The sequence below is a fragment of the Grampus griseus genome (genome assembly GCF_964374135.1).
Source record: "Grampus griseus genome assembly, chromosome: 1".
Classification (NCBI taxonomy): domain Eukaryota; kingdom Metazoa; phylum Chordata; class Mammalia; order Artiodactyla; family Delphinidae; genus Grampus; species Grampus griseus.
Window position 1 is genome coordinate 143,305,272 of NC_139017.1, and position 12,932 is coordinate 143,318,203.

At 48.4% G+C, this 12,932-nt stretch overlaps 2 protein-coding genes across 4 annotated transcripts in view; both read left to right on the top strand.

The window, feature by feature from the left end:
• Window positions 1-7,261, top strand: part of BEND5 (BEN domain containing 5) — a gene marked incomplete at both ends in the record, with an annotated part of 47,524 nt that extends 40,263 nt beyond the window's left edge. For both annotated transcript variants that reach the window (XM_082679135.1, XM_082679136.1), the window contains one exon: window positions 7,104-7,261. In XM_082679135.1, the coding sequence (XP_082535261.1) occupies window positions 7,104-7,261 (158 nt within the window). The remainder of the gene's footprint in view (window positions 1-7,103) is intronic.
• AGBL4 (AGBL carboxypeptidase 4) overlaps window positions 1-12,932 on the top strand; it is a gene marked incomplete at both ends in the record, with an annotated part of 1,409,253 nt that overhangs the window by 1,184,666 nt on the left and 211,655 nt on the right. The window lies entirely within an intron of this gene.

Below are 12,932 nucleotides of genomic sequence, written 5' to 3' on the forward strand. Positions count from 1 at the left end.
TCTCGGGGAGGCATGACGGTGCCATGGACTACGGTTACAGCAGTGGAAACAGAGAAAAATGGCCAGATTTAGGGTGTATTTTGGAGGTCGAGGTGTAAGGACACAGAAGGATTAGGTGACCAGCCAGAAGTCCAGCTACAGGGTTTCAGAGCCTGGATTTAAGCCCACCCCCACTGACTCTGGTCTGGGGCTTGTTCCGTAGCACAGCTGCCCCCGTTGCTGGCCGATTCATGATGACCTGATTTAGGCAGACGCTTATTTTTAGACGAGCGGAGGTAACCTTTAGTCTGCCCACTGTCTGAAAAGGTGGAGCCTAGTTTGGGAGGTCGCCCTGAGAAAGCGTCCTTCCTGGGGACACAGCCCTGCCTACCTGAGAGGTGGCTGACCTCTGATTCTGTTACACTTGTTGGGCTGTGACTCAGCAGGTCCCAGGTGCCTTCCAGTGACCGGCTGCCCTCCCGTTGTCACGCCGTGGCATAAAATCATCTGCTGTGCGTCTGCCTCAGGCACGGGTCTGACTGTGTCGGACTCACCTCCACGTCTTCCTTGGCTCTCGCACAGGTCCTGGCACACAGTGGGAGCTCAGTCGCCGAGGGCTGAACAAGTGCCACACTGAGACCTGCAAGCTGACCCCCTGACTGACTCTTCACACTGTTTCTTGCGAACTACTTTCCTTCCATGTCGCGGTGTCTTCAGCTGAACACTCACCTCTTACGACAGTTAAGAGGGCTGCTTGGATTGTAGCTTGGAATAGTTATGTTTGAGGTGTGAGAAGAAGTTTCCGTTCTTTGTTGACAAGTGAGCTGCCCCCATGGAGCCGACATGACCTCGTGATGGTCACATCATTGAAGCTCACGATTGTTCAGTGCTTTGCAGCTTCCAGGCCCCCTCCTGTCTGCTCCCAGTGCAGGGTGATGGGGAGTAGAAATTAGAACCAGGTATCGAAAGCCTGGGGTTGAGCCCCAACTCTGCTTTGCTTTAACTCTGAGCTCACCCTGGTTCTCTTATGTTTATTTTTGTTTCCCCAGGCCCAGCGCAGTGCCAGTACCAGGTAGATGCTTGGTGTGTCCATGTGTAAAGGCAGGATTCACAGTCCCTGTCCTGGCTGCCCAGTGGACCTGTAGACATTTGTATGTTCTTTGGACCCCATTCAGATGATGTCATTTGCAGCTAATCTGGTCCCCAATACTAAGGAACATTCTAGAAGAAAATACCTCAGCTGTGTGGCTTGGGGCTATTACAGGCTCACTGTCTTCAGGCCCATAGGCCAGGCCCTCCAAGTTTCCCTCACTGATCCACTCCTCCATTTTCTAAGCCCTTTTTAAACCTTCTCTACTCTTCCAGAACATGGTAGTCCACAGCTCTCTCTTTTTCAAAAGATGACCATGTCTCTTCCTTCACAGAGAAAAGAAAAAGAAATCCCACAGCTTCGAACCACCCTATCTACAAACTTCACTGGATCCCCTAGTTCTTCTGCCTCATGTTTCCTTCTCTTATTTGGGACTGGCCGTTCTCTCCAACTGGATCACAGCCCACCTGCCTTCCTAAGTACCTTGTCTCTCCCGCTCAACTGGGTCCTTCCCGGCACCATTTAAATACACTTTGATCACTCATTTCTTACAGAAGCAAACAAAACACTCCCTAGACGTCACTTCCATCACCCAGCTGCCGCCATGTCTCTCCGTTCCTTTTCACATCCAGGTTTCCTGAAAGAGTTGTCTGCATTCACTGCCCGTGTGCACTGGGAACGCCCCTGCCATCTGGCATCGGCTCCCAGCCCTCTGCTTAACTCTGTCCTTGCCAGGCTTCCCCGTGGCTCCGCCTCTACCTCTTCCCCGGCCGTTTGACCTGATCCCTCGTCCTTTACTGAGAAACCCTCCTGCATGCTGAGGTCTCCTCCTGCCTGTGGCTTCGCATCCCCCCTGTGGGCTCCCCTCCCGCTGCCCTCGCCTCTGTCTCCAGCCCGCTTCTCTCACTCTGCAACGCTGCCCTCCGCTGCTCTCACTCCCGCCGTCCCCATTGCCCTCGGCGTGCTCACGGCCCTGGGTTGAAATCCACACTCCTGGCGTCTTGGCTGCTGCCTGGCGATCTGGCCTCTGGTGACTCCCCCGGCCTCATCTCACACGACACTTCCCGTTTCCACTGTGCTCTAACCACTGAGGCCTCCTCCCGGCCCCCTCCTGTCCCCACTGCCAGCAGTGCCCTTCCTCTGGTCTGCACATCCTGCCTGCTTGTCATGCAGAGAGGCCGTCCCAGACCGCCCGGGCTGATGAAGCAGCCCTTCCATTGCTCTCTGCCGCATCACCCTCCCTAAAGTCCCTGCGGAGCGCTGCTTCTTTGCTTGTTTATTGGCTTGATGGTTGTCTTTTTCCCCGCCTCCATTAGAACATCAGATTTATGAGCATCTTGCTCAGGGCCAGCATATAGTCAGTGTTCAATAAATATTTGTTGAATCAGTGACTGATTCCCAAATCTATATTTGACCTCAGTTCACACTTCCACGTTCCCGACCCATACATCCAGGTGCCCACTGGTCACCTCCTCCTGGATGTCCACGTGACACTGGCACATCTGCACCGCTCACTGCTCTCTCCTCTTCCTTCTCCCCAAAGCCTTCTGCCCCTCTGTGTTCCCTGTCTTGATAAATGACACCACCTGCCAGGGACCCAGAGAGGCCTCATTCCTGACTCTTCCACGTGCCCGCTCTCCATCTGTTCTGCCCCAAATACCTTTTAAACCGTCCACTTCTCTCCATACCCATCGCGCCTCACGTAGTCCAGGCCACATCACCTCTCCCCTGCCTTACTCCAGCAGCTGCCAGACTCCTCTCTCCATTGGTAACCAGAGTGATCTTTCAGAAACCCAGTATGATCCTGTTACCACCACCCCGTCACAGCCAGTCCCTGGTGCCCATTATTGAAGGGTAAGCTTCTTAACGTGTCGTAAAGGTGCCTTCATAATCTGGCCCCTGGCTCTAGCTCCAGGTTACTTTTCAGCAATATTCCCCTTGTTCACTAAGTTCTTACCATAATGAACTGCTGTATTCCAACAAGCCTTGTCCCCTCTCACATTAGGGAATTTGTAAATGCTGTTCCTGGCACCTGGAACATAGATCAGACCGCCCACCCGACACGCGTGCTGCTCTGCCTGTCTAGCTGCTACTCAACACCCAGGTGTGCTTAGGAGAACCATCCTTCAGGAAGCCTTCCCTGACCTCTCACGGTGGGGGGATCCTTCTGTTGTATGTCCCAGAGCACCCCGTGCCTACCTCTGTTCTCTTCTTTCTGTATCTTTGCCTCACAGGTGCCGGGTCAAGCAACCCTTTAGAGCCCATAACTACTTGTCATGCCGGTGAGTGAGAAGGAAATCGACTTGCCCAAGGTCATACAGCGGGTTAGATCAGAGCTGGGCTGAACTGGGCTTTCAGGCTTCCCATTGTCTCCAGGGCTTTCTTGTCTTACCAAAATACAGTGTTGATTTGTTTTTTCTTTACTAGGCAGGCAGGTTTGAAGCCTGTCTCCCATCGCACCATACACTCCCCATTTTTAGGCTAATTATTTGAGCTCGTCCAGACTGCATTTGACTGGTTCTTCCCATGCAAGCTGTCTGCTGGATTGAGATTGTATTTATTTTGTATGATTTTACCACATTTATTCGCATTTGCCATATCAAAATGACAAAAGCCTTGGTGCTCACAGGGTTGGTGAGGATTTTCTCCTCTCTGTGGTTTTAAAGTCACTCCTTACCGTGTAGCAGAGGGATGTGGTGAACGCTGACACTGCTTTAGAAAGACAAAAGCAGGAGGGCTGGAGGAGAGTCTCGCTTTAATGACAAGCTCCAGAATGGCAGTTAAACCTTATTAAGGTCAAATGACCTTTTTTTTTTTTTTTTGCGGTACGCGGGCCTCTCATCGCTGCGGCCTCCCCCGCCGCGGAGCGCAGGCTCCGGACGCGCAGGCCCAGCGGCAATGGCTGACGGGCCCAGCTACTCCGCGGCATGTGGGATCTTCCCGGACCGGGGCACGAACCCGTGTCCCCTGCATCGGCAGGCGGACTCCCAACCACTGCACCACCTGGGAAGCCTTTTTTTTTTTTTTTGTGGTACGCGGGCCTCTCACTGTTGTGGCCTCACCCGTTGCGGGGCACGCGCAGGCCCAGCGGCCATGGCTCACGGGCCCAGCCGCTCCGCGGCATGTGGGATCTTCCCAGACCGGGGCACGAACCCGTGTCCCCTGCATCGGCAGGCGAACTCCCAACCACTGCGCCACCCGGGAAGCCCCTCAAGTGACCTTTTGCAGAGTGTCTGACTTTTCAAATGAGCCACGGCGTTGAGTTCTGGTTAATTTTTATAACTTTTTTAATAGGACCCATTAGCGCTGTTATAAACCTTGTTAATTAAGCAATAATCTCAAATGCTCCCTTGCAGAGGGAGGCATTCCTGGCAGCTGCAGGTGATTAATATCTGGAGTCTAACGAAAGCCTTTTAATCAACCTCAGGGGCCGCTCAGTGCTCTTACCCTCAGGAAACGAGAATGATAGGGATTCTGTGGGCGCCTCTGAAAACCTTCCTCCAGCTGTACCTTTCTCTTCCTGCCTTCTCTCCAGCTCGTGCCGGGGCCTCTCAGGGCCATCACACCCACTCCCCTGCCCCCTTCTCTGTCCTTTGCCTCTTTACCCACCCTGTTACCTTTCAGATAACTAGAGACCTAGAGCTGGAAGAATCTTCTTAGATGATTGGATTTGACATCCTGCTTTCAGACAGTAAGACTGAGACCCAGAGAGGTTCCCACTCGAGGTGGCACAGCAACTAGGGTTAGAGCCAGATTCGAACCCCTCAACTTGGAAACAGTCCTCTGCACAGGGTGTCTTCCTCATTTGGTTGAGCTTCCAGCAATGTCACTGCAGGTGTCGGCATCCCCCTGGCCCTGGGCTGGGGAGGGAACCCCGTGTTCGGGTCTGTAGGTGAGACAGCGTGGTCACAGTTCTATGAGATTGTGATCAGGGCTTTGATAGAGGAAAAACCCAGGCGAGTATGGAAGCACTGAGGGTATAGGCAGAATGGGGTCTCCCGACTCAACCTGGTAGGTTCCAAGCAGGTTGAATCTGGAAGAATGGGTGGGGTTTAGGCAGGTGAAGGATGAGACATGAGACCAGGGTAATCTGTAATCTGGGAGGAGATGAGCAAAGACTGATTTGTGGGATAGCCTGGAGTGGGTCGGGAGATGCAGGTGGAGTCAGCAGAGGTAGGACCTTCTCATCTCATTCCCTGTGGAAAAGCCAACACAAGACAAAGTGCAGATTAGTCAGGTTGGAAGCAGCCAGGAAGTAGTGAAGGTCAGCTAAAAGCTTTCAAAGGCTTCTCTGTGCAAACCCTGATCCGCAGGGAGGAGATGGTGCCCCAAAGAAAGAAGGCATATAGCACATGCACCTGCAGCCTGGACGGCAACAGTGGGCGGGCTGGCCACGTGCCCAGGAAGGGCTCAGAGTGGAGGCCGCAGGGGATCGTGCCTGTACTTACCTCCTCCCTCCAGGCCTCAGCCATGTCCCGTGTGAGTGGAGGAGTTGTAGCACAAGGCAGTCTCCGTGATCCCTCCCCAGTGCTGATGTTCTACGTCACTAACAGCATTGCCTGCTGTGCACTGGCCTGGTACAGGAGACTTTGTTTATCCTGCGTGGCAGTTCCTCGAGACCGGGTTGTCACTCCTGTTTTATAGGTGGGGAGGCTCAGGTTCAACGAAGTTAAAAATCTTGCCCACGATTACATACCCCAGTGGTACATTCCCCACCTACACCCCTAGTCCCTTATGTCCAGAATTATTATGTCCCCTCAGGTTTCCCAAGAAAAGCATTCATTCATTTATTCATTCATTCAACATACACTTACTGAATCTCGCCCCTGTGCCAGGCGCTGTGCTAGGCCCTGGGAACGGACAGTGGCATATACATAAAATAACTGTAATAGCCTCAGACAGGGGTAGTGCTCCTTATAGCTTGAAGAAGGCTTGCAAAACGTTTGTTTCACATCCCTCATGGCAGCCTTACAAAGGATCACGTGTGGTTTGTTATCCTTGTTTTATGAGGTGAGGAATCTAGGGCAATGATTCGCCTCAGGTCCCCATGCTAGGAAGTAGGCCAAAGTCCAGCTTCAGTCAGGTCCTGTCTGAGGCTCAGTCCTTGCTTCATCGCAGCAAACGGCAGAGTCAGTAGAAGTGGCCATCCTCAGCCTCATTAGTAAGCACCTCAGTGAGGTACCACTTCACGCCCAGGTTGTCAGAACCTTAATAATCTGACCTGGAGTGCTGTTGGAGCTATGGGGCAGGCAGTCCTTGCACACACTGCTGTTAGGGGTACCAGGCGGCACAGCCATTGTGGAAAACAGTTTCCCAGGTGTCACCTGGTAAAGTGTAGTAGGCACGCACCCTAACGCTGGGCAGTTCCAGCCTAGGCCCGGACTGAGCATTTCCTGCATGTTTGCCCCAAGAGACACGGCTCAGGGTGCCTGTAACTGCAGAACATGGGAAACCATCCAAGTATCCATGGACAATCAAGTGGGTCAGCCGACTGTGGACTAGTCAGACAGTAGAACACTACTCATCAGTGAAAGTGAATGACCTGCAGCTATACCTACACTTCAGCATGGGTGACTCTCAAAACTGGAATGTTGAATGAAAAAAGAAAAGTCAGATGGGTATACAGAGTATGGATACACTTGTAAATAGTTAAAAATGGGAAAAGTAGCAACATGTTATTTAAGGATGTATGCATATGTGTAAACACGAAAAGAAAAGCAAACATTGAGGACAGTGATTACCTCTGGTGAGGATGGTACTGGGGAAGGGCACTTAGGGGCTTCAGCGGGACCAGCAATGCTGTCCTGTTAAGCAGGGGGCGTGGACACATGGGTGTTGTATCATTATCTTTAAAGTATAAATTTACAGTGTATATCTACTCTTGTGTTGAAAAATTTAAAATACCGCCATGCCAGATATGTGAGTTGGTACTTTGGAAGTATGTCAGGAGGCATATTTTCCTTTCTCCCCCTTAAAGATATGTACTCGAATGTACCATTAATCCTTGGCCTTCTTGTTTCTTTTCCCTGTCTAGAGTGTTTGTACGACAGAATAGCACAAGAAACTGTGGATGAAACTGAAATTGCACAGAGACTCTCCAAAGTCAACAAGTACATCTGTGAAAAAATCATGGATATCAATAAATCCTGTAAAAATGAAGAACGAAGGGAAGCAAAATATAATTTGCAATAAACTTTGGATTTTTCATAAAGCCTTCTCGTTTTCCTTGTGTGGCGTGTGATTTGCGGGTGATGGTGTTGTCCAGATCAGACCCCACCATGCGTGGTGGTGTGTGGGCGGGGAGCCAGTAGGGTTCTGAGGTCAGCGCCTTGTTCTGAACTTGGACTTCCCACTCCAAGAAGGCGGATGGATTTGCTGAGACTCAGGCAGCATCCTGGCGCCAGTGTTGTTCTGGGGATGGTGAAAGCGCTGTCTTTTCGGAGGCGGATAAAATGTCTCTGAGTTACCTATCACTTGGCCAAGAATTTGAGCTGATATTTTTACCATTCAAGGACTTCTATCTTTGTTCCTCTATTTTGTTCTATAATAAAGCTTAATTAATTCGTTGCTGTAGACAATCATTAGCCTCATTTATTTCAGGATGGACATTAAGTGTACAGTGGAGGTGACCAGTGTCCTTTGAGGGGCGGAACATTCAGACTGAAGGAGAGAAAATTCATAAGGGATGTGATCTACAGATCTGAAGGGCTGTCTCGAAGCAGATTACTTTCTCTTATCTCAAAGGACAGATCTAGGACCTGTTACTCAAGGTGACCTGAGATTCAGCTTTCCTGATAATTTGAGTCAATCTTTGTAAAGGAGTGTCAGAGGGTGGTAATGTTAGATGTGGTTCAGGGTAACCTTCAGAAAGTCAGGGGCAACGTCACCTGGTGTCGGTTCGTTCATCCTATCTTGTATCTCAAATGATCTTCCAAGTTGCATAATTTTTTTCTCGTTCCGTAGCTGTGTCTCTAAAGTGCCTGGTGCCCAATCAGGCAGACCACATTTGATCTTCCTGTTGATTAACACTTTCCTTTCTGTAATGCCTGTGAAGTCAGCGTAGTATGTTGGAAATGGCAAGGGTTTGGGGCTGAGGAGTTTGGGTTCCAAACCTGGCTCCACTGCTTGCTTTGGGCTTAGCGTAACCTCTTGAGTTTCAATTTTCTGTTCCTTAAAAAGGAGATAATATCTACTTTGTGGAGTTGCAACGTTGCAGAGTTACTATAAGTTATAGAGCACTATATATAAGTGCTCAATAAATGTTGGTAGTCATTATTTTCTTCATTTCTGGTTATTGGCTTTTAGGCATTGGTTGGAAAACTTTGGCCTCTGGTTTCTCTAATGGTTTATCCACTAAACCATTAGATTACTGGTGGTCTATAAGCAAAAGCTCAGGGTCACTAGGGTGAGTAGTGGAGGTGGCTACCTCTTTGAGGAATTTTATTTTAGTACATAAAATAATTCTTTGTAATCTGAAATATTATATGCTTGCTAATAGGATGTATAGGTATGAACTTCCTTTTATGGTATTTTCCCAATTCTCCACAGACTAGTGGTGTGATCTTGGACCAATCACTTAACTTCCCAGAGTCTTTACCAGTACAATGAGGAAAATTATGCATACCTCACAGGCTATGTGGATAATTAAATAATAATAACAATAACAGGTACTTAATATGTGCCAGGACTTTTCTGAGTGTTTAACAAAAGTTAGTTCGTTAGGTAAGTAAAGTTTGTGACACTTAGTAGTGTTCAGTAAAGTCTTGTTATTAAGATGTGTTCATTTTAATGGCAGGGGAGCAGCTTGGGCATGAGTAGTGTGAATGCATGAGAGGCTGGGAAAAAGTATACATGATTTGAATTCATCCCATTTCCTTCCTAAGCACGGCAAAGATAAACACCCAGAGGCTCCATTTCCCTACAAAGACTAATAAGATATGATACCTGCTTTATAGGTGCTTTTAGGTTGGAAGGGAAAAGAGTCATCGAAATACCTGCTTAAAAAGGCTCTGACAGGGCTTCCCTGGTGGCGCAGTGGTTGAGAGTCCGCCTGCCGATGCAGGAGACATGGGTTCGTGCCCCGGTCCGGGAAGATCCCACATGCCGCGGAGCGGCTGGTCCCGTGAGCCGTGGCCACTGAGCCTGCACGTCCGGAGCCTGTGCTCTGCAATGGGAGAGGCCACAACAGTGAGAGGCCCGCGTACCGCAAAAAAAAAAAAAGGCTATGACGTGAACGTGCTTCGCGTAATATATGACACATACATCAGGGACAGAACGGGTTGTGAAAGATTGTGGGATCTGATTGTCACTTTACTGCTTCTGGGGAGGTCACTTGACCACTCTGGAGCTCGTTTCTTCTAAAGTGGAGACAGTGATCCTAAGTCAGGGTTATTGTGGAGAGGAGTCCAGGTAATAGCTGGGAAAAGAGCTCCGTAAGTCTCAAGGAGCCGTGCAGATGTTAGCTGTCCTTAGCTTGCAAGGCAGCATGAAATCAAAAGTAGATGTGACAAGGAAGGACATAAGAGCTGTTTCTGATGGGGAATAGGGGCAGGGGAGGGGGCAGGTGTTTTTACACCCTAGTTAGACTGAGACTTTTTGAGCACCTGTTGTGTACCTGGTGCCCTGTGACTGTTATGTGAGGGCAGGGCCACCATTCTTACACCCACACAAATGAGGAAATGAGCTTAGAAAAGGTTAAGTAACTTCTTGGCCAAGGTCCCAGAGTTGTCAGCAGTGGAGCTGGGTCAGAATCCAGGTCTGTGCAAAATCTGTCCTTTTACCTCTTCCCTCGAAAACTGAGTGGAATATTATGGTCTGGGCTGAGAATCTAGCCATGTAATCTCAGGGCATATTTCGGAGAGTCCCAACTTAAGTAATCAATCGATGGAAATTGGTGTCGTTAATTCAAGCCATTTGAAAGGATGGGGAATAATAGTACCATTTATGAGGATCCCCAGTTTTATTACATTCAAATACATACACAAAACTGAAGTTCATTTTGTGTAGTAGGGAGTTTCCCAAGCTTGCCCAGTCTGGAGAATTTGCTGAGGTACTTAAAATACAGATTCCTGGGCTTTGGTTTAGGGTGCTGGATTCAGCAGGGCTGGGATAGAGCTGGGAACATGTGTTTTAACCCAAGTGCCAGTTTTGAATAACACCAGTCTAGTAGACAGCATTAGAAGTCCTGTTTTAACAAAGGGACAAGAGTGTTTCCTAAGTAAAAAGACATGCTCTTTCTAAAGTGCATGACAATATTTGAAACTGAGACTCAATTTCCTCTTATAAGTAGCGGAGGATCTGCCCTAAAACCTTGTTTAGTTACTCTTTCATGCTCACCAGATGCTGTTTAGTTGGACATGATGCAGAAGGTGACTTTCAGTGTAGGTGCCAATGATTTTCCCCTCACTTTTACACTTAGATTCTTTCTTTCACTTCCTCCGACAGGCCAGGGAGTTGTGGAGGACAAGACAGTCAATCCTGGATTGGCAGAGCCTCAAATGATGAGGTTTGGGCCCTGTTTACCGAAGCCCCGGCCACAAGTTCTCTGCGGCCAGACCAAACAGAAAGATGTGGCTTGTTTTTATTTTCTAGCTGAGGAAAGTGTGTTGTTAGTGACTGTTATGTGCCCATGCGTTTCTTAGATGCATTTCTAAATTATGACCTTTTTGGGAATTATAAAGAAATGAAAACCACTTCATAGAAATTTTTGGAAAAATAAGGGAAATATTCCAAATGGCACAGCTGCAAGCATTGTGATGTATCTCTTCTAGTCCTTCATTTAACAGCGTAAATGTGTATTTTACATACCTGTGGTCATAGCATATCATCAGGTTTGCATCCTTCCCTTTCTTTTTAACATATTGCCCTGTTGCTCCATGAAATGTATCGCCATCAATTCGAACATCCCCCCAGTGAATGGGCATCAGGCTACAGCTGGGTAAACCACCTGGTCGGCTGTGGGGCTAACCCACAGGGCTGCCAGTTCACGGAAGCTCTCTCTGCACGCTTGGGTCCGGCACGTAATTAAAGTGACCCAGGGAGAGTGGATAAATGGCCGCCATTGTTACAGGTGGTTTTCCTCTCTCCTCTCCTCTCCCCACGCCCACTCGGTCCTCACCTGTGTGTGTGCCTATCCTGTCTCTGACCTGCTCTGACCTCTTACACTGTGACCTTGGCCTTCAAACCTGCCTTTGGCCCTCCAGACACCCTGTGCTCATCCCACGGCGCGCAGTGCTCATGAGCTTTTCCCTGTGCGCTCTGACTAGGTCCACTCCCGACCTTCCAGCTACCCTCGCTCACCTCAGCCCCTACCCTGCCACCCAGCCGGTCCACTGCCCTTCCTTGAATCTGTAGGTCGTTTATAAATTAAACATCTATGAAGATTTTTGTGTGCACAGTTTTTTTCCCCCCTTTATATTTTCTATCAGTTTCTTAGGTTCGTTTTACCTGGGTCAAAAAGAGTACCACTTTTATCATTCTTGATACATATAATGGGCGTGACCGTGTTTTAATTATTTTGCCAACCTAACAGGTGAAAATTGTTACCTCATTATATTTTCTTTAATTACTTCTGAGACTGCACATCTCTCCAGAGTTTGGTTTCTTGTTTACACAAAATAAACGCTTAACCTGTAAGCATTTCCAGCAGAATTCATTTCATTTTCTGTATATAGTTTTCTCTGGACCAATGTGTTTGTTTACCTTGGGCATATTTTTACTTTTACATCTGCAAATAGACATACCAACAGGTCTTTTCATCACTTCTGCTGAAGAGATTAATCAGTTTCTGCCAAACAGCTTCATAGGCTCATGGAACCGAAGGGTCAAAAGTGAGCTTCGAGATCCTCCACTCAGATCTCCTCTCCACTGAAAGCAAATGCTTTCCGGACCATGCTGGAACTCTTCCAGGCGTGGAGAATTCACCTTCCTGCCCAAGGGCACATCCAATTATTGTCATCACTGAGAAGTTCTTCTGCTGAGCTAAAAATCTACTTCCCTGAGACTTCTGAGGTCACTCAAGTTCTCTCCTCTGAAGTCAGGCAAAATGCTTCTGCTTTATAGCCCTTTGCAGAGTTGAAGGTGGCGATCGTGTCTCTTCACAGACTAATCAATAGCTCAAATTGTGTTCTGCCATCTCTCACGTGGGAGAGGCAGTGCAGGGAAGAATGAGGACTCTGGATTTAGACAGCCCTGTGTTCAAACCTTGACTGCCACTTACTAGTATGTGACCTTGAAGAAGTTCTCAATCTCTCTTGGCTTTAGTTTTCTCATTTTAAAAGTGGGAATATAATGCCTATCTCACAGGGTTGTATATAGAACTATACAAGATAACGTGAGTAAAGCACCTAGGCATCCAACATCTCTTAGTTCCCTAATCCTAAGAACTCTGACCATCCTGGTTGCTGTTTTATGGATGTGCCACTAGAAGGTAGGGTTCAGGACTGGACGCTGCTCTAGGAAGGGTCTGACCAGTACTAACTAGAGCAGGTTGTCATCTCTTGCTCCTGGATGGCATATCTCTATTAGAGTGCCCTAAACTTGAATTAGCATCTTTAGCGATACAACTGTCTCACGTTGAGCTTATGGTCACCAAATACTGCCCTGCTCCCTTTTTTGGCTAACACAGTACTTATCCCTTTAGTTCACTGTGTTGCAAGAGAACGAGCATAGATTTTGATGACAGAGGAACTCACACCAAATTCAAATCCTGACTTCATTATTTATTAGACTAGAGGAAATTGGGCAAGTTCCTAAATCTTCTAGCCCCAGTCACCTTGTCCGTTACGCAGTTGTTAATGTAACCACGCTTACCTCCCGCGGTACCAGACCTACAGCCCTCACTATCCCAGTTGCGGGCTGCAGT